The sequence below is a fragment of the Drosophila bipectinata genome, chromosome XL, assembly GCF_030179905.1.
Source record: "Drosophila bipectinata strain 14024-0381.07 chromosome XL, DbipHiC1v2, whole genome shotgun sequence".
In the NCBI taxonomy this organism is placed as follows: domain Eukaryota; kingdom Metazoa; phylum Arthropoda; class Insecta; order Diptera; family Drosophilidae; genus Drosophila; species Drosophila bipectinata.
In genome coordinates, this window is record NC_091734.1 from 14578525 (window position 1) to 14599730 (window position 21206).

General features: G+C 42.1%; 2 protein-coding genes and 2 long non-coding RNA genes across 8 annotated transcripts; 2 read left to right on the top strand and 2 right to left on the bottom strand.

Moving 5' to 3' along the window:
• Positions 1 to 230: 230 nt before the first annotated feature.
• Positions 231 to 7908, bottom strand: pdgy (pudgy). Its single transcript, XM_017245289.3, has 5 exons — positions 7615 to 7908; positions 3185 to 3395; positions 2004 to 2546; positions 1416 to 1530; positions 231 to 1352 (listed from the first exon to the last, which is right to left on the bottom strand). The coding sequence occupies exons 1-5, from the start codon at positions 7906 to 7908 to the stop codon at positions 710 to 712; spliced, it is 1806 nt and encodes a 601-aa protein (XP_017100778.2). The 3' UTR covers positions 231 to 709.
• A 2876-nt stretch (positions 7909 to 10784) lies between these two features.
• LOC138926602 (uncharacterized) lies at positions 10785 to 17118 on the top strand. Of its 5 annotated transcripts, XR_011443178.1 has the most exons (8): positions 10785 to 10872; positions 10950 to 11268; positions 11354 to 11370; positions 11466 to 11606; positions 11666 to 11798; positions 11863 to 11950; positions 12003 to 12144; positions 16988 to 17084. It is a non-coding gene; the product is annotated as an uncharacterized lncRNA (long non-coding RNA). The 5 variants fall into 5 exon arrangements; XR_011443175.1 differs by lacking the exons at positions 10785 to 10872; positions 10950 to 11268 and having other exon boundaries at positions 11292 to 11370; positions 12003 to 12140; positions 16988 to 17118; XR_011443177.1 differs by lacking the exons at positions 10785 to 10872; positions 10950 to 11268 and having other exon boundaries at positions 11292 to 11370; positions 11451 to 11606.
• On the bottom strand, positions 12127 to 16419 carry LOC122321051 (uncharacterized). Its single transcript, XM_070281348.1, has 5 exons — positions 15972 to 16419; positions 15747 to 15851; positions 15509 to 15616; positions 14235 to 14285; positions 12127 to 14179 (listed from the first exon to the last, which is right to left on the bottom strand). Exons 1-5 carry the CDS (start codon positions 16160 to 16162, stop codon positions 12223 to 12225), a joined length of 2412 nt encoding a protein of 803 aa, XP_070137449.1. The 5' UTR covers positions 16163 to 16419; the 3' UTR covers positions 12127 to 12222.
• A 61-nt stretch (positions 17119 to 17179) lies between the features above and the next one.
• LOC138926604 (uncharacterized) lies at positions 17180 to 19256 on the top strand. Its single transcript, XR_011443182.1, has 3 exons — positions 17180 to 17331; positions 17400 to 17747; positions 17832 to 19256. It is a non-coding gene; the product is annotated as an uncharacterized lncRNA (long non-coding RNA).
• Positions 19257 to 21206: the final 1950 nt, after the last annotated feature.

The following is a 21206-nucleotide window of genomic DNA, read 5'->3' on the forward strand; positions in this document are numbered from 1 at the left end:
GCTCTTAACAGGTGCTCCCGGTTTCGGAAACGGCCCTTGGGTTACCTTATGAAATTAGTCGAAACTTTCAAGTGGTACTTGTACCCCACACCCGCTGACAAGGGCAGCTCTTAACTTCACCTCCGTAAGGAGAAGAGACGTAAGGAACTTGGAGAAACCCTTGAAGAATGAGGGAAATGAGGCGTTCAGGAAACGCCTTAAAAATTATATTAAAAATTTTAAATGGCCTGTTTAAACGTCCATTCCGTCTTTATTTATCAACACGGGGGCTGGCATGTGGGCCGCCGCTTACAATGCGTTTAACAATCAAATATCTTACATAACTAATGAAAAAAAAAATGTTTAAAAGGACGAGTAGAGGGAATATCATAGATTCGTCCTGTGAAATCTTCAACACTCGACTGCGAAATCGGTCCGGCATTAAGTATAATTATATGTTCTGTTATGCGTGTATTGATATCGGTCACTAACTACTCTAAATCTTATAAGATATGGACCAATCGAGCGACTAATCGAGACCTATATGTATGCCTAAGGACTAAATATTTCCAAATTCTTATATAAATGCAATTCTAACTCTAAGAAAGGCCTAATCTTGAGCCAAAATTGATGGTCATTGTGTGTAACAATCGAAGCCTCCCAGCGGATCTCCGAGAGTGAAAAAAAAAAAAAAAATCACAAACGAAACTTAGAAGCTAACAGATCCTGTTTAGTCGGAGAACTTCTCCTTGAGCTCCCGGCGAAGGATCTTGCCGGTGGGATTCTTGGGCACCTCGTCGACAAAGATGACGCCGCCCTCTAGCTTCTTGTAGTGAGCCACGCGCTCGGCCACATAGGCGGCGATTTCCTCGGCGGTGGCCTTCTGGCCCTGACGCAGCACCACTATGGCACGTGGCGCCTCCCCGTTCAGCTCGTGGGGAATGCCAAAAACAGCCGCCTCCAAAACCTTGGGGTGATCCCGGAGCACGGCCTCCAGTTCGGCGGGTGGCACCTGGAAGCCCTTAACCTTGATCAGCTCCTTCATGCGGTCGGTGATGTAGAAGAAGCCCTCCTCGTCGTAGTAGGCCACATCGCCGCTGCGCAGCCAGTTGCCGGGATAGAAGGTGACCTTGTTGGCCTCCTCGTTGTTGAGGTATCCAGACATCACCTGAGGGCCGCGAATGCACAGTTCGCCGCTGGACCGGGGACCCACGCCCTTGGAATCGCTGCCATCGAGGGGCACGATCTTGGCCTCCGTGCTGGAAGGCAGCACGCCGGTAGAAGCATACCGGGTGTTACCATCGGGAGTAAGCAACACCACGGGCGAGGCCTCGGTCATGCCGTAGCCCTGCTTGAAGACGGTCTTCGGGAATCTGGGAGAAGGGAGAAGCTCCATGTGAGCAAGTAAAGGAAATACATACAAAATGTGGACTTACTTTTTGAGGAAGCGCTCCACATCGTGTTCTCCAATCGGAGCAGCTCCGCTCATCACCACCCTCAGTTCAGGGGCCGTCTCCTGGGTCAGCTTGGGATGGTTGATCATGAACAGGGCTGCGAATATGAGAGAACGATGAATATTACAAACCATCCAAGCTATGAGAAGTGGATTGGCCCCCCCAAATGAAATGACTTTCGATAACAAAAGATAATGCTATTCCTGGTTGCCCATAAAAGTGGTATTTTGGAAATACCTTTATCAGAATGAACTAATCTTAATTTGTATAAACAATTTCTCAGTCTTTTTGTTTTGCACTTTAATTGGAAAAAGCCTTCTGAACCGGTTCAGCAAGGTTGTTAGAAGCTCATTTCAATTAAAGCCGGTTTTTGGACTATGCGAGCAGGCAAGCATTTAATTATAGCAATGTTTGATTTGTTTAAATAAATTATAGTAGCACCGTTTCAGCACAGAAACCTGTTTGTTATTCTTTCTTCAAAATGTATCCTTAAGATAGCTTTTATAATTACTGGAATTACTTAGAACTTTGAGATACGAAGCTATAAGACTAGAAGTACCCGTTACTTACCAATTGGCGGCACCAGGTTGAGGAAGCTGCCCTTGTACTTGTCCAGGGAGCGCATGAAATCGTCCGGCTTGAAGCAGGGCATCGTAGCCAGGCGACAGCCCTGGCCCAGCTTGGAGAGCATCACCACTGTGAGGCCGTAGATGTGGAAGAAGGGCAGCACCGCCGGCAGCGTGACCTGCGGCCCGTTGATGTCCAGCGGCAGCGAGGCCTGGACCTGCTCGCAGTTGCTGCTGATGTTGTTGTGGGAGAGCATGACGCCCTTGGGCAGGCCGGTGGTGCCCGAGGAGAAGGGCAGGAAGACCATGTCGTTGGGGGTGGCGTCCTTCGGGGACTGCAGATCGTCGTAGCGGATGTTCTGGGTGCTGGTCAGCTCGCTGAAGTCGATGGCGCCCTCGGGCAGGGCCTCGCCCGGGCTGGTGCGGATGACGGCGATGGGCAGCTTCTTGCCGGCCAGCTGGCAGGCCTGGCTCAGGGTGGGAAAGACGGCCGCAGTGCCGACCAGGAACTTGGCTCCGCTGAAGGTCAGCTGGCGGGCGATCTCGTCTGCAATGGAAATGGTAATTGGCACAATCAGGGGCGATCTTTCGACTTTGGAACCCGATGGCTGCTAATGCCAGATGTCGCCACCCCCCCGGCCAGATAAGGCGCAGTGAGTCTTGACGCACTCAAGAGGCCCCCCCAATAAAGTATATGTAGACCATTTAGGAGCAGCCGTGTCCGTCCAAATAGCCATAACCGGCCAGTGCGTATTTGGCCAATAGGCTGCACAGCATTGCCTCCAATTGGGTTATGGGGGTGCGCCTAAGGCAATTCTCCAATCATAACGACGATGTCGTAATGCCAATCTGTATAATTACTATAAATGCCCGGGCTCATATGCCCGAATGCACCTCTTTATGGAGTGGGGTTTATAAGCAGGTGTTTCGTTAACTGATCACCTTGCTGACTCCCCTCTGGAGATGGGGACTTATGGCCAGAGCTATAATCCAATTGCTCTCCCGAATCTTTACAGCTCCCCCGGCGGGGTCTGTGTAAACAAACCTTTAGACTTTGTCTCCAGATTAGGCGCCTTTTTCGGACAAAACAACAGCTGCTAATGCTACACAAGTACAAGTATCTTATCATTGCCGGCACTTGGAAAACAAAACACCCCAAGAACGGAGAATGGAAAGTGGACTTACCCGGCGTGTAGATGGGATTCACGGTGGTCACCGTGAGGCCGGCCTCAATGGCGCCCAAGGTGGCGATGGGATACTCCGGCAAGTTGGGCAGGCAGACGCCCACCACGTCCGGCTTGAAGAGCTTGAACTGGGTCTGCAGGCGCACGGCGAAGGCGGCGCTGGCATCGCGCATCTGGGCAAACGTATACTGCCGGTCGGTGATGACACACACCTGGAAAAACCCCAAGAACACCGTTTAGAAAATCAGTCCTATCTCGAGAATGCTGGCCAATCTTCAAGTGGCATCCATAAACTTAGAAAGACCAGTAAGTGCCAGCAGGTGGTGCGATTATTGTGAAATTATTGAGGAGCTGGTGGCTGATAGGGGACCTCCGATAGGGGGTTAAACGGCTTAGCTCACTATTAGCCGGGTCATACACATTCTTAGCCGCGCGATTAGATTAGTTTCGGGCCTCGCGGCACTACATTGCCAAAATCAGGCCATTAGCTCTTCCGAAAAGACGTGGTCTTAGGTCAGTTATGGCCCCCTGCCCGAGCTACTACGGATGGTACTGGTAGTTCTTGCTCGAAGCGGGGCTCTATCGCGACCTTGGCTCTGCTCTGGCCTGGTGGGAGGAGGGCTAAGGTGAAGGTCGTTGCGGGGAGCGGTACGAGGGCCCGCTTTTTGCCAGCTTGGGGGTCTGCGCCCCTCGAATCTGCGCAGTCACACATCGCATGCGGTTAAAAATAAGCCATATAAATAGCACTTTGCACAAATTGAAGAAAACAACACACCAGTGCGCCCCCACCCATACCACACACCACACCACATCATAAAATAAATAAATAAGCGGCTAAAAAATAAGAGAATCATTTCGTGCATTTGACGATCCCCTCGAAAACCACACCGCACCGCACCGCTCCGGCTTCGGCTTCGGCTTCATTTGGCCGGCGGCCGGTCCAAAGTTCAGTGGGGCAAAGTACAAAGTCTGCAGAGTCTAAACGAGTCGTCGTGCTCCGTCTCTGTTCCCCAATCCCCTCCTATGTCTATCTGTCTTTGTCTATCTCTCGCATTTGTCATTTACTCTGCGGCGTTTGTTGACTTTCGAGCGGCAAAGACCCCGGGCAACATCAACAACCAGTGCTGGCTTGGCCGGAGACACCGATCAAAAATTTAGCCATTTCCTATGCACACTTTTAGATGCTTTTTCAAGCTAAGATTGTACACTTTCTTTTCGGTGGCAAGTTCACTAATCAAAGACTGGTCTTAGACACTACTTGTAAGCCTATAAGGCATTCAAGACGTCAAGACTAACAATGCATTCGGAATATTTTGGTTTTTAGGAATGGGATTTCAAAAACTATTCTGGTTTTGAAAAGATTTCAAAAAAATATTATTTAAAATTGAAAAATTAACTTAAAAACAGTCTTCTCCAGACACTGACATTAGTTGACTTTTTTTTTTAAATAATAAAATTAAAAATTACCAAACAATATAATTCCAAGTCAAGTATTTGCCTTTTTTTTAATACAAACAAATCTCAAACAAACAAAAAACTTGAAAAAACCATCATTACTCTTAGAAAGTATAACAAATAAATTTTTAAAAGTTTTTAAAGAAAAATTATTAAAAGACCTAATAAAAAAATTTTAAAAGACCTTATCATCCGTAGTTGAAAGAATTTCCAAAAAATATCTTAATACGATCTTAAGTCTTAAAAATCTTTCAAATTCATTGAATAGTTCATTCTATTCAAGTATTGGAATTTAATTTTAAAACTTCGAAAAAAGTAAAAAAAACGCATTCTTAACTGTATGGAAATATTTAAAGCAAAGCCTAAGATAAACTCGGTTTTTTTAAAGAATTATGTTCCTAAAAACTATCAAATTTAAAAAGAATTTAAACAAAATACTATTTCAAAGTTAAAAATAATCTAATAAGCAGTCTTTTCCAAGGCTATCCATGTCTTAAAAAAAATATATTATCCACACTTTGTTTTAAAAAATAATATTTAAAAAAACCACAAGCATTTTTTAAGAATTTTTGTCAAATACAATCTTAAATTCAAAACAATCCCCAAACAATCTTTATTCTATGCGAGTTATTCTATTATTTCTATATTCTATTATTCTATTAGAAACTAATTTTGAACAGTTCTTAAAGAAATAAGTTTAAAAAAAACCGTCAAATATTTCTTCAAATTTAAAGTTTCAAGTTTTTAAAAAACCATTTCATAGCAAAAAGAGAGAAATAAGTAATAATTAACTAATAAAGTTATTAATGAACAAAAAGGTTTCAAAAAAATTATGAAAAATTAGAAAAAATAGCTAATAAATGCCTTCTCAAATAAAAAACCAATAAACAAACTACTCTTTTCCAGACTATAAAAATATTTCATTTAGTTTTGAAAACTTTGGTAAACTTTTTCATATTTTTCCAAATAAAAATGAATATTCATGATTCATATTTTGTTCATTATTCCATATTCATAAAAAATTTATAAAGCTAATTTGTCATCCCTCTTCAAGAAAAATAAAAACAAAACAAGCAGAGAACGGCCAAAAATACCAGAGGAGGCTGGACCCGAAAACCAAAACCGAATGCTGACGTCGTTTGGCGAAAAGAGCAACAAAATCAAAATAATCAGAAGAAAAACAAACGGAATGGATGGGGAATGGCCGAAAAATAATTGGCAGCGCAATTAAAAGCGCATTATATGGACAACCGTATCAGGGGATCCGGCAGGGTTGGGTTTTGATCCCCCGAAGCCACTAAATATTAAACAGATTGGCAATAATGAGTCGCCATTGAAGCCGAAGCTTATGACTAAGAATGCACTTTTTATCGGTTTTTAGCTCAACCAGTAGCCCGGACAAGTGGTGTTCTAGTAGACTATATATATAGATCGGTATAAATCATAAGGAATTGCCACCATAACGATGACACGACTGAAACCTATATCTTATCTGACCAGACCCTCTCTGGGGGGATAGTTGTTTTCCACACTTGTTCTCAAACTTGGCACTTGGTTATGGGGGCTATGGGGGCTATGGAAGTCTAAAGGCGTGGCTACATCAATTGCTCCTAGTTAACAACCCACAACAATAACAACAACAACAATAAAGCTTGAAACAAAAGGCGATCTTTGCACCGGGAGCTGGCGGCGAGCAAGGCTCCAAAGCTTTTAATTGCATTTAATTCAACAATTGCGAGGGTTCTGGTTACGCCGCCACTGCACTAGTGATGCGGCAATGAATTTCAATGAGAATTATTTGCACTTTGATTTGCCTCAGAACCCCAACACTGCCCTCTGCCCACCACCCACTGCCCACCGCCCACTGCCCAGGAAAGTGAAAAGTGTAAACACAATTGGCAAGGTCGCCCGGGGCAGTCAGTCGGGGGTGGATCAGTCGCACTAATGCAAGTGAGGAGGGTTATTTATAGGCCCAGGGAACTAGACCTGATTACTAATCCATATACTTGGAAGCCGGTAGCAGAACCAGAGCCAATTCTGGGATTTGTTTAAAGAAAAGCTTCCAGGGAAGGCTATCGCTTGAACGCGATACGATTCATTTAGAACGTCCAGCGGCTGGATTATCTGGAATCCCCGCGGCAAATTGCCTCAACCACTCCGCTGGCTCCCAGCCAACCGTAGCAGACGGAGATGCGAACCGGAACGGGAGACGCAATCGATCGCAAAATCGATGCCAACTCCAGACCGGAACGCCCGGACTACGTATTGGATGGAATCCGGCGAGGGCCTGTTTACAACATTTCACTTTCCCTCTTATCGCGGCCGGCCAAGACACGGACCCGGGGCGGTGTTCTTATCAGGGGCCCGTCAGTACGGGTGTCCGATAAGTCTCGCCGGCAAAGACCCAGCCGGAGGGGGGACGCATTAATGACCCAAATACTACCCTCTCTCCTCGGCCTCGGCCTCGGTCTGATGATAACACCCGATAAGTAGAATAAAGGCCCTCCACGGGGGGTCGAAGAGGTAGGGAACTTGGACTGGGAGGAGTACGAAGCGAAATTGCAAACGAAATTGAAATGCGGGCCGCAGACGCAAATCAGACTGCGATCGTATATGCGATCGTATATGTGAACTTTATATATAGCCGTGCATAGCCATAGGTTCAGGTTCAATAAACCGCCATAAACAAACATCGAGTTCTGTTTGATTCCCACCAGCGCCTACGACAACGTCTGCCACGGGCCATGGCACTTAATTTACGATCCTTTCTGGCTCTGCTCCAGGCCTCCAGCTAACGCTCTATCGGTTGGAATCATAATTTCTTTATAATGACCGATTCGGACGAGATATCGGCGAGGCAGTAAATCCCAGAGAGATTTGTGGGGCTCTGATTAGCGAGATACTCGAGATACTAGTTTGGGAAACTCGAACTCCACACTTGACACGTAACTCTCACTCCACTAGGTCCCTACTTACCGCTGCGGTACGGCTCTCCCACTTCTTGAAGTCGCGCCACACGTACTCGTGGAGCGGCACATTCGGAATGGTAACGGGATCGTAGGGCGAGGTCTTGTAGTAGCCCTCCTCGGGACTGTAGTGCAGGAACTTGTCGGTGTCGCTCTGGGGACGCTCCTGTTGGGCGCTGGCGGTGCTGGAGTTGCGCTCCCGGCGATTTGTGGATATAGAACGGGTGGCCGCCTGCAGGGCACTGCCCATGGCGGAGGCGCTGCGCAGGCGCAGCAGCTGAGCGGCTGGATACATGCTGGCCATCGAAAAGGAGTCACTTGTGGAGCAACTGCGTTGGCAAGGAGATGGTCTCGGTGGAATTGAAAAGTACGAGGTGGTGGAGCTGCCGCCGTTTGTTGTGTCGGGTGCTGAGACTCGACTGTCGACGCCGTGCGGCGTAGCGCCAAGTAATGCCCACCGAGCTGACTCTGCCGCTGCCGCCGCTGCTGCTGCTGCTCACCAACACACCGACGCACAACCAGTGTAGACAGCAGACTCGATCGCGTTGGCGTTTCTCGTTGTTTCTATCTCTGTCTCTGCCTGCTGCGGCTGCCTGTTGATACTTGTCGCGGCTGCTGCACTCTGCACCTTCGCTCTCCAGCTCTCGCTCTCGCTCTCGCTCTCTGCGGGTGTCCGCTCTCACCGGCCGGCTGGTCCTGCACTCTCTCCCACTCCCACTTCCACACGGTGGCTGCAACTGTAAATCGAAGAAAATGGAACGATCTGTGAGTGATGCAATGGAATAATGGTAGTTTCTCTTGGAAAGGTACTATTTTGGGATCAGGTCCTAGGACAATATGCTTTCTAGTAGTATCTTGCAGTACTTGCCGGCTGAAGAGCAGTATATTGACCAAAACAATGCGCTAATGGAACGTGCTTTCCACAAGCATTCGGTTGTCTATCAATTTCAACAGAATCTCTCTGAAATGTCACTATCAAATGTCTGAAATGTAATTATTTTGATTGCACTTGAAGCCCCTCGACCTGAAGGAGCCGGCTCTCGGGACTTTCGAGGACCTGAAAAACAGTGGCTTTGAATCGCAATACCGCAATGCATTACTCAGAAAAGACACCTCCCTCTCCCGCTCCCGCTTTTCCCCACTTTTGTTATTATTTCTTATCGTTATCGGGCAGTGCAACGGCTTCTCGAAGTCTGTGGTCTGTGGGTGACTTGCGGGTCTTTTCCGCCACTTATCACATTCAGTTCGGAAGAAAATTGGTAATTCGAACCTTGATCGCTGACTCAAACACCTGCTTCCACGGTATAAACAAGAGTGATATGAGTTACTTCCTTGGGATTTCATAGAGACGATAGCCCAGAGGATCAATGTCTTAGTCTAAAGAATTAGCAGTCCAGATTCCAGTTCTGTTCCCACTGTTTAAAGTGCATTAACCTTTTTTTCGGACAAGCCTGGTGCGTACGGCTGGGCATTTGAATGGGAAACTCAACACTCTTGGCCGCAAGTTCTGCCAGCTGACGGTATTCCACGACTGTAATGGACACTGCTGTAAACCGACAAGTCTAAGCCCACAACAACTGTGTAACAGGAACGTATTTATCGTGGAAGCAACAAATCCGAAACCCCCAACAACAACAATTAGAGAGCAACGTAACCGAGCGTCAAGGCCACCAGAGCTCCCCCTCGATGAATTTGCATTTCTCTCCACCCCCTGCTTCCCACACACACACATGCACGCTCTCTGTGGGTGCATTGCTCGAGCGGGCTGGTGAGGAGAGAGAAGAGAGCAGATTTTACAGTGGGATTGGTCGCTGCTGCTGCTATCTTCTACAAAAATGTCGCATTTATATACATATGTACATATGTATATACATATATACTTGTTATTCAACAGTTGGATAAGAAGCCAATGCAGCTCTACATCCAGACTGCATATTATAAACACTGACTGGATATAAATACACATGTTGATATTCCACATGCGTCGCTTACTCGTGTCGAGCCCATTTTATTCGCATAACGAAATTCAAACAATTACACTGAAAAAACACTAGCCCCCTCTAGCTCGACTCACCCACGGTGACAGTGCTGGTCATAAAATTAGCTACTCTCTCGTTTGCCTAATTGTTGCACATGTGTCCAATATAACTGTAAACCTAGCTAGCTTGTTAAAGATAGTTTTTATAATGGAAGTCTTAAGAATAAGGAAATGTTTATCGTACCTCTTATATTCTTCGGATGACCTCCACTGTGACCATTCGCATGACCTCCACTGTGCTTGCAGAAATTCGTTTCGCGTTCGCTTTGCAAAAACAACAACAACAGTCGCACTTTCTGGCCGTTTTTGAACTTTGTACCCACGCTCCAGCTCGGCGCGCGAGACCAAAACAAAATCCGATATGTTTATCCAAGCAAACCAGTTTGAGTCGACTTCATTAATGATGTTTTAGTGTTATTGCTGTTGCATCTGCATTTTCGAGGCGTTCACATTCACGAACGTTTGTTTTCCCTTCCAACTTGTTTACCGCCTTGGAGTTGTGTGGTTTCTGGGATTTAGATTTCTCGGCTGGAAGGCTTAGCTTTTTCGGCTTGGGATGCTTATCAGTTAATGCCGTTTATTTTGTTTATTACGCGATTTGCCACAGGTCTCCGCTGCACTCTGCTGCCCTCTGCCACCAACTTGATGCTTTTGAACGGCGCAACATGACCCAGAGCTGGGGAACAAGGGGGAGGACAAGTAGCGGTGGTTGCTTCTTCCAACGAGAGCATGCTGCGGGCCATTCCTCCAAGAGAGAGCCAAAGAGCGCGAGAGAGACTGCGAGGGTGGCTCTGGTTGTCAGCTGTGTCATTTTAGCTATTAAATGGCTAGTAATGAAAATATTAACGCTGAAATAGAAAAACTATATTTTAGTAAACATAAAAATATTTAATTATTTAAAATTTATCATATGCACATTTCGTTTGTTCCCATTATAAATTAAATTTGTTTAAGTTTAACAATAAATTGGCTTGTTATAAAAAATGTATTCTATTTATAATAAATATTCAAAAATGCAAAATATATCATTAAATTAATAATCACTTATAAATTAAGTCGAGCCTTTTTTCGTCTTAATTTTTGCCTGGAATGGTTCCACAAATTCTCTCACATTCCTCTTCAGACTACATCCACATTCACCGTTATAGGCTGCTGGGACTGCAGCAATAAAACCACGAAAATTATTGCACTTCGATCTTTTCTCATTGCAGACACACTTCAGTTGGACCTGTAAGCAGTTTACACTTTATTATTAATAATTATGTCTAATTTTTTTTTTGTGCTATCTTTTGTTTATTGCTCACCAGATCGAGTTGCGAATGTTTGTTTGTCTTAAAATCGTTTTCAATTGCACAATTTTGTTTAATTTCACGTCTGTGTCGGTTCCAGAACAAAAAAGACTATTTAATTATGCATTTAATTTATGCATTTTTTTAAAGATTTATCTGCCAAAAAGTAATCTGGGTAGATAAATTGCAAATTGTAATGGCGGGTATTACAAAATTTCCATAAATTCCGCGCTTCCATTCAAAGATGGCGTTAGTTACATACACTGGAAAAGGAAGAGTAACTGGAAAAGGAGTTACAAAAAAAAAACGATCGTGCAATGAAGCACGAGGAAGACGAGTAAGCTTTACTTTATAAATAATAATAATGGATAAATAATGAAATAAATGGATTTAATAATAAAAAATAAAACAATCGGAAATAGTGTCTTATGGTCCAGTAGTAAGTTTTTGAATTTTGAAAAAATTAAGAAAGTTAGTGTATTAAAAGTTAATATTTAAAGTTTCATACCAGTTAATCAGTTCCATAACCCATAGCATTTAGGTGCAACAGGTGGCTTTGCTGAAAACTGCTTGATCGACTCTTAACACTGCTTACTCTACTACAGGTGGCTGGAAAAATGGAGACTGGAAAGAGCGCTAAGAAGAGGATAAGGGAGAAACGGAAAATCATGAATTGTAAGAATATAACTATTAATAAAGTTTCTATCTTAAATTAAAAAATTTGTATTTAAAAGGTCTAAGAGTATGAATGGAATTTGTAAATACCTGGAGTTCTGCAATTTAAAATAACACTTGGACTGGAGGCCTCCATGGTGACATGTGGTACTGCCAAAACTAGGATCTGGAAGCTTCACTGCTTTGTAAAAGGTGTTTTTGGAATACTAATGCTAATCCTAATACTATCGCTGATACTAACTAGGCTTGTTTGTAGGAGTGGCTATGTGGTTCTGTAGTGTCAGGTGTTTGGGATATCCAGAATCTGAGTGCATGGAAAAAAAAATCAAATTAATGGATAAATGGTAAATTATTGTTTAATTTTTGTTTTATTTATTTACATTTTTTTATTTTTAGGTCTCCTCCGGACCGATTTCCTTGTGTTGTACTTCTACTTGGCTTTAAATTATAATGCTGCGACGGATCAGACTTTGGATTGCGGACTAACATCTTCTGACGGCCTGGCCGGCGACTGGACTATGGATTATTGGTTGGGTTTGTATGTCAATGTCCTTATTGCCATCCCCTAGAACAGCATATGGGGCTGATGCCTCGGACACTGGGTTTTGAATTGGTTTTAATTAAGATTTAAGTCTATCCCTCTGTCGCTCACTGCCTTTAAAAATAAGGCAACATTTCGCTGGATCGTGGGGTCACAGTCTTCCGAATACATAGGTGTGGATGACTGGGGTGGCTGAACATTGGCTGATGATGGTCCTGCCTCTTGTCTACGAGCCACTCCACGACTGGTACGTGGATGATTCGCTGAAACTCTATTGGAGTTACTTGGTCGATTCGCTTGTGAAGACGTGGAGGCGTAGGATGATGCTCCATTTGAGGATGATGCTCCATTTGTTTCTTGCGACACCTTAGAAATTTTGTGGGGTGGGATATCGTATTCTAGTGGCACTGTCTTTTGTCTGCCAACCATTCCACGACTGATCCTTGGATGAATCTCTAATGCTGGGCTATAGTTCTTTGGTGGATTCGCTTGTGCCGCACGTCCCCCAGACCCATGCTGTGTTGGACCCATGTTGGATCCTGTGGGAGGAGGCTTGACAACTCTTGGCACTCCACCGGTACTTAGATGATTCGCTTGTTTATTCACGTACCCATTTCCATTCCCTATATTAGATCTCTTTGCTGTGACCACTGGGTTCAAAATCCTTTGCATCTGGGGATCACTGATCGGGGGTGGCGGAACACTCATATCTGGTAATTGCCAAAGCTGAGCTTGACCTGTCATGGGTGGCGGAACACTCATATCTGGTAATTGCCAAAGCTGAACTTGATCTGTCGTGGGTGGCGGAACACTCATATCTGGTAATTGCCAAATCTGAGCTTGATCTGTCGTGAGATCCTTGGCAGTACCTAAAGGGCTATTAGGCGATGAAAAAGGTGCTTTCGAGGCAGCATTGGGCCTAACAGCTTGATCGCTTGTGCTGGTCATCGCAGCATTGGGTGAAGAAATTGTTTTTTGGGGTCTAACACGCACTGACACTTCGGGTGCTCGTTTGTTGGATGTAACCGGTTGGGCTATTTTTTTAGGATCGTACTGTGAGTTCCTTATCCACGATTTAATATTTTCGGCGCTCGACATACTACATTCATCTCTAAAGGAAGTTGCAATATTCTCTTTGTTGGCCATTCGTTTTTTTCCAGTGGCCCTTGAATTAAAGGTTATATTTTTTGGAACCTTAGAAGGTCCAGCACCTTTGGCATTTCCAGAGTCAGAGGCCTTAGAGGCGTCAACTAAAACAGAGTGACTCTGTGATCTCCCGGAAGGCTTCTCCACGACTGGCGGCTCACGTACCTCGTGGGGGTTTCCGGCCGAGTTGGAGGGGAGGTTTTCAGGACTTGTAACGGCAGGGCCTACTGAAGAATCCACACCAGTTGCAACGCCTCCATTCGTGTTATTATTGGTTTTGGAGATCGGACCCTTTTGCTTTACATATCTAGGCATACGCAGGGATAACTTTGCTCGTATTTCTTTTAACACATATTTTTGTTTTCTTTTAGGTTTCCTAGATGCACTGGAATGGGCCTTCGACCGAGTCACATTCGAATTTTTTTTTAATACAGTTGCCGACTTTTTTGCCGCCTGTGATGATTGACCTTCCTCAGCCACTAAGGCCGCTCTCCTTATTAGATACGCATCCCTAATTTCTTTGCGTTTTGCGGGCGATTCTTTCTTCATGGCCCCCCAAAAAAGGTCATTTATATACACCATAAACGTTGTGCCATTTACAATCTTCCCCGTTTTAAAAAGTAACTCCAGGAATTTGTGGTTGAGAACGCTTAAGTCAGCGTTGTAAACCTCTTTTTCCACTTTGCCCAAAGATTGCATCCACATCTCTAGTTTCTGTGTTATCTGTTCTACAGCTTCACTAGTTAGTTTTTTTGCCACTTCACTCATTGGTTTGAAATCTCCAATTATAGATTTTATAAATAATAATAATTTCACAATTGGTGATTCTGAATTTTCTTCTAGGGGGGGATTGGTCTCGGCAGCATCTGGCTGGTAGAATAGTAGCCTAATATGAGATTCGTTAATGCCTATACCCAGAGAATAAGCGAAAACCCACTCACCTGGCTTCGCCTGCGTTGTAAGGATCGTTTTCGGTGAAATATAGGAAATCACTGCAATTAAGCTAATGCTTTAGATATTTCAACATAGAATAGTATGCAATATGTTTAAATTGTGTGTAGTTGTGGTTAGTTTGCACATTGCAAGCTGTCTTATGACTCGGCAGAAAATATTTTCTTGTTAAGGTTTCTTAAGGGGTTATATACCTTCTTTGTCGAAGAAAAAGAGCAAAGTTCGGATTTTTTTTTAGGTATGTATGTAGTAATTATTTAATTACAGGGATGTTTTAATTTTTTGATAGTACACTTTATTAACAATGTTTGTGGAATTTGGTGGAAAAATATTAAATAGTTTTTAAGGGGTGGCTGTTTCCCTTAGAGGCTTTTTTTTTAGAGCCTTGCGGTGACAGTTCCCCAGGTCAAACAGGTCAACTTAAACCAACTTTAAAAGTAAAAAAATTTCATTAGTTTAGTGTAATTCCTTGTGCTTAAACGATCGATTTAAATTTTTTTTTTTATGCATACGGGAACGTTTTATGCTAAAAATGGACTTTTTGGTCTCTAGAAATTTCACTACAAAATTCATTTCGGCGAAAAAATCGTTTTTTCACGTTTGTGCGTGAAAAGTCGATCGTTCAAGCACAGAAGAATTTCATTACGAACATTTAAAAAAAAAATTTGAAGTAAATCGGTTCAGTAGTTTTCCGTCAATCCATGTCACCGCAAAGTCATTTTTCAAGAAACACCATTTCGAGATATTCGCGTTTAAAGTTTCAAGTTCAGTTCAAGGCCGCAACGAGGCGCGCGGTTAGAAGCGCTGTAACTTTTTTTCTACTGCTCCAATCTCTATGAAAATGTTCTTAAGAAGTTGTTCTTCAAGATAAAGCAATAAAAAAATTTTCGATTTTTTGAAAATAAAAAAGGTATATAACCCCTTAACCTCAAACAAGATTAAAAATGAAGTTCCATGTGTGAACTATGTATGTAAAAAAAGTTAACCTCAAAGACCCCCCTATTACATACATAAACATGACTCGGCAGAAAATATTTTCTTGTCAAGGTGTCTTAACCTCAAACAAGATTAAAAATGAAGTTTGAAAAAAGCTTGTATGTACTTATGTTTGTATGTCTGTATGTGTGCGAAAACATTCGAAAAAAAGTTAATCTAAAATACCCTAATACATATATACATACATATGTGCGTATCTGCATACATACATTTGCATACATACACATACATATGCATGAAGAAGCTATGAAAATATCACTTGACTTACTCTTTGAAAGGAAAAAACATCGCATCCGATGCATCGTCTTCGGCAGCTGGGTGGTCTTCTTTTGCCTCTTCAGAATAAATGTTCATTGGCGATGCGCTTTTCGGATAACTATACGAACGACAAGGAACCAAAAAAAATTGTTAACCTCAAAAAACCTAATATTACATACATATATGCACGATGTGCTTATGTGCTTACAAACACAAGTATGAAAAAAAATATATGTAACTTAACTTACCTGTCGGAAGTATAAATCTGCAAAGTCGGTCTAGCTTCTTTGGCGTCTGGCTCTTCTGTTTCCTCGTCAGAAGAAATGACAATCGGCAATGAGTTGTCCAGAAAACTATGCAAACGGCAAAAAACAACAAAAAATTGTTAACCCAAAGAACCCAATACATATGTATGTGCTTATTTACACACATAAATGTACATGAAATGGCTATAATCATAGAAATTAACTTACTTGTTGGAAGAAAACGTCTGAGGAACCGTTTCACTTTTTACAACAACTGGCTGTTCGGTCTGTTCTTTTGCCTTTCCAGAAGAATTGCTGGGTTGCGGCGGAAAGTCGCTCGGAAAGAGGTTTTGGAAGTACTCGTCATCATTATCAAAATCTCCCTGCAAATCGATACAGTCTTCCTGACCCGAAGCCATTTTGCCTTCAGTTTTGGCTTTCTTCAAACGTTTTTAATCCGCGTATATCTCAACAATCACTTCACTTTTTAAAACTTTTTTTTTACACCTGTCTTCACTATGAATTTTTTCACTCGAGGGCACAATGATTTTGTTCCTTTCAATGCTCAGACACAAGTGACAAGGCTGGGAAAGCTCTGACCCTTTTGACCAGCTCGTTATTCGCAATTTTCGATAGCGCACGGAGATTGGCAATCGTTAGTGTGTTCATCCTTTGGTCAAGTGTCACCCCATTTTCTAAAAAAGTTTTCTCGAAATTGCATTTTTATGCGTTTTTAAGCACTAATTCCACGAAGATATGTAATGAATTATATAATTAGTTATAATTAGTAGTCTTGAGTGGATTTTTAATTTTTTAATGATCACTAAGTTTCAATCTAATACTAGATTTCTTTGATCCTCATTCTTTACTGAAAACTTTGTTCTATATATTGATACAATTTATTAGCATTCATTTATTAATATTTTTATCGAGTTTTGTATATTTTACCTTTACCACCGTCCTATTAGTGTGCTCAGAAAATACATCTTAAGCTTTTCTCACAAGGATTTCTTGTGCTTCACCCAAAAATATTTCAAAATACTTATACAGGTGTAAAAATTCAAATCATTAACAGAAAGTTTTTATTTCAAATATTGTCGCCCATGTTAAACACGGTTCGTGTCTATGCTAAACTTCCAAATAAAGCAGTTCGATAATGAAGCAGTGCATATTGATACTCAAATACATACATATTAAATGAGAGAAAACCATTCGTTAATTTTTATTCTTTTTTTTAAATTCAGCTGAATTCCAATTGAAGTACAACTCCTGAGGAATGCCAAATGGACATTGTAGTTTAAGACGTCTTAATGAAATGGTTCAGCCTAATGGGATTCCTATTCGTGGCTAACGATTAGTTTCGGTTCATATAGGCACAGACTTACTACCTATCATTAATATGGAAGTAGATGCGTATTAAGGACATAAAGAGCTCCATGATAAATATTCTGAAAAGTTCATTTACTCTGAAGTGGATAAAATGACTAAAATCAAAGGCAAAACAAAGTCTTAAAATAATTACATGCAAACCAATTTTAAATGAAGGTATTTTCAAACAAAAAATCCAAAAGATATCCTGGATCTCGATGTAAGCTTAAATCTAATCAACTAATCTACCAAATGTCAAACCAGCCAATCAAAAAATTCAACTCACAGGATAAGCTCCTCTCAAAATCGTTTGTCCCTGGGGCAAGATAAGGAACCTGACTAGGAGGTGTTGTTCCACAAATATGAAGGATTAAATCGTTCATACAAAAAACTCGCACGTTGATTCAAATATTTGAACAAAGAGTTCTTCATTGGACTGGAAAGATTAAATCTTCCGACCAGTCCACCTCATAAGTCATGTTCAGTTACTTTGAAAAAATGGTCCATTTACCCAAAATGCGACAAGTTTGTCTTGGGAAATGAAAGCGGAAAGCTGTTGAGAACAACAAATTTTCAACGTAAAATAGGAAGAAGAATGAAGATCCTTATTTTGGGCTCCCGCTGCTGGTAACAACGGTATGTATTACATTTTGTTATTACTTTTGTTTATTTCCAACACGATTTTAATTATCTTATTTGTATAATAATTTTCTTTGCTAGTTTTTATTTGTCAGGTATGACTTCGTTTCCGGACAGCAGTAATATAAAGATGTCCGATGGAAGAAAATTGAAGAACCAACTACAAACTACTATTTTGAGAACCTCTACGCCCAAATCAGCAATAAATCTTTGGGAATCCTTCTGTGAATCGACAAGGATCGCTTATGTGACGTTCCAGAAACCTTTTCCTTTTGTTTCTAAGCAAAATCGAAGTGTGTCCATTGCGATAAGTTTAGGGAATTATGTTTGAACTGAAATCTTGGACTACTGCTCCTGCGTCTGTAACCCGCTCTATTTAATCCGTTCAAAAGCAGTTTCATTTGTTTGCTCTGAAAGTTGGCTGGATCTCTGGCTTTTACAGTATCCGCCAGGTTATCTAGGTTACCAGTTAACAACTTAAAGATCCAACTACGCTTAACATGATAATTTTCGAATTATATGTTAATACTTAAACCTTTTATACCTTATCCCATTATATCCCTTACCTTTCCTCACTTTCAACTGCTCGTTCAAGACCGTGTAGAATCTGAAAAAAATGAATGTAAATCTTCAAATCCCCTCTAATACTTAACCCCATAACATCCCTTGTCATACATGGCTTTCAAAAGGGATTTCAAGATGATTCTATTGACACAGACTTCAGTAAAGCATTTGATTCAGTCAATCACTTACTCCTGCTTACTCCTTACTCCTGGAGGAGAATTAATAATTTAATAATAATTTGTTAATAATTTAATTTAATTCCAAGCATAGCTCAGCTCTGCTTCTTCCCCGTCTTATCTATATTTCTGCACTTTTCCTTTGCACTCTCCAAAGCTCCCGCTTCGGCTTCCTATTTGGCACAGAGGTTCAAGGTATAGTGTTTTTTACTTTTTATTTATTAATTTGGTTCGTTATTAATAAAAAATATGGAATTTAAACTTGTCTGTGCTATGAAGTCTTGTAACAAGACAATTTCCTCATTCCAGCCTACCATCCATTGCTGGCTATGTGAAAACGTCGTACACGCCAAGTGTGCGGGTTCACTGCCTCAGTCTCGGATGCCATTTCCCGTAGGTCTGGTATACATTATTGTTGTGAAAATTGTCGTGCTGTCCAAGGCGAAATGAGGTCGTTCATGAGACAGACCAAGAATGGATTTAAAGAGCTGATCACTGATTTTCTTAAAATCAATGACCAGCTCTGTGCGCTTGACACTCAGGTTAGTGGCCCTCAGCTGCTAAATGAGTCCCCTAAGCGTAAGAAATCCGCTGTTTCTGATCCGCCTCAGCCTGTTCAGCCGACATTAATGCAGCCGCTCATATCTCTGGCCACCCCAAGGGCTAGAGCTGAGAACAATTCGTCCGAATTTCTCAGGGAAATGAGCGATCCCTTCAAGTGATGCCACAGGCCCTAGTGAATTAAACCCCCACAAAAGTCACCCAAAAGGGCACTCCACAGTCCGGACCACCGGCACCGACTGATGCTACAGTTCTCGTACCTGCGACACCCTTACAGGTGATTCCTCAATCGAAACATATATTTGTTTCTCGGCTTGCTCCTGATACTTCGGAGATTGATATCTCGGCTTATATGAAAGCCAAAACAAAAGCCGATATAAAGGTGGAGGACATAGCTAAATTTAAATATAATTATATACGGCACACGTCTTCTTTTAAGATTCGTGTGCCCGCGCTGATGTTCAAGACGATTTGTTCACCCAGTTTTTGGCCAGAGAATATTTTCGTCCAATAACATTAGCCTAGTTCTTTGAAGAAAAAAACCAAAGTTATAAAACCAGCGGAAGTTAAACTACCCGATATCAGAACCACTGACCAACCTTTCACCTCTGCTTCGTCCAGTAACCCAAAAAACTAGTATCGTCATTAACACTTACCTATCAGAATACTAGGGGGCTACGTAGCAAACTCCCCAAACTATATTCTGATAGTTCTTTCTTTGCATCCCATATTATAGCCTTTACAGAAACTTGGTTAAAGCCGGAGATCTTTAGCTCCGAAGTTTTTCCAAGTAAGTACACCACTTTTAGAAGGGATCGACCTCAGCGAAGGGGGGTTGGAGTCCTCATTTCGGTAGACTCCACTCTTGCTTCTGAAGTGGTGAAATCACCATCTTTGTCACTTATCACTCACCATGACTTCACCGCGGGCATGTTTGACATGACCCTAGGTCAGATTAACCATGTTAGAAATTCGTTAGGTCGGCTTTCAGACTTATGTTTTGTATCTGATCCTGATGGTACCGCTCTCTCCAGAGCTTTTCCCCTTTCAACCCCAGAGGATCCTTATCACCCCACGATGGAGGTCTCTATCGAAACTATTCCTGGTATCGATCAGATGTCTCCACGCGTGGTAAATAAGATTCGCTGCTTCCGTAAAGCTCATTTTCAGAAACTTAATAGCCTTTTCGATACATATAACTGGTCCGATATTCTTCCATGCACCGATCTTAAGTGACCTTAAGTCTTAAGTACTTTAAATACCTTTTTTGACTCCTGTGTGCCATGGAAATATCCGTCCGCATCAACAAATTTTCCTTGTTTTACAAGGTGCCTCACTAACCTAAAAAATACTTAAAATAAGCTTTTACTTAAATATAAAAAAAACCTGCAGTAGTGTTGATTTTTCAAGATATCTACTCGGTCAAATTTTACCGTGCATAACGCTGAATGTTACCGGAATTATATTCGCAGCTTCCGGATACAATTTACTCAGGATCCAAAGCAGTTTTATAATTTTGTAAACACTTATCTTTTTCACCCCTGCTTACGTTTGAAAATTCCTCTGCGACCTCTGATCAGGCCATTGCCGATCTATTCGCAGAACAACTTATTCTCCTCCTAAATTGACAGATCAGCCTTACATAACAGCCTTATATAACATTCAAGCAGCAAATCTTATTTTCTGTCCATTGTCTCTGAGAACAACTTATGTATTATCTGATCTTCTAAGGGTCAAACCCATTTATTCGCCAGGCACCGATGGAGTACCAGGCTGTGTGCTAAAGTACTGTGGAAGGGCTCTGTGCAAACCTCTTCTAAGACTTTTCAACTTATCTTTGGAAACCTCGATTTTTCCCCTCATTCAAGGAATCATTCATAATTCATAATAAGAGGAAGGAATCATTCATAATTCCCCTACATAAAAAAGGGAAAAAGTCCGATGCTGCCAATTACAGAGGCATCTCTAAATTGTCGGCATTTGCAACACCTTTGCTCTTCGATTATCACTCCTTGTCAGCATGGCTTTAGCGTCGCTCCACCACCACAAACTTATTGGAGTTGACATCCTTTGTCATAGATGGCTTTTGTAAGGGATATCAAACCGATGTAATTAACACAGTCTTCAGCAAAGCATTTGATTCAGTTAATCACTC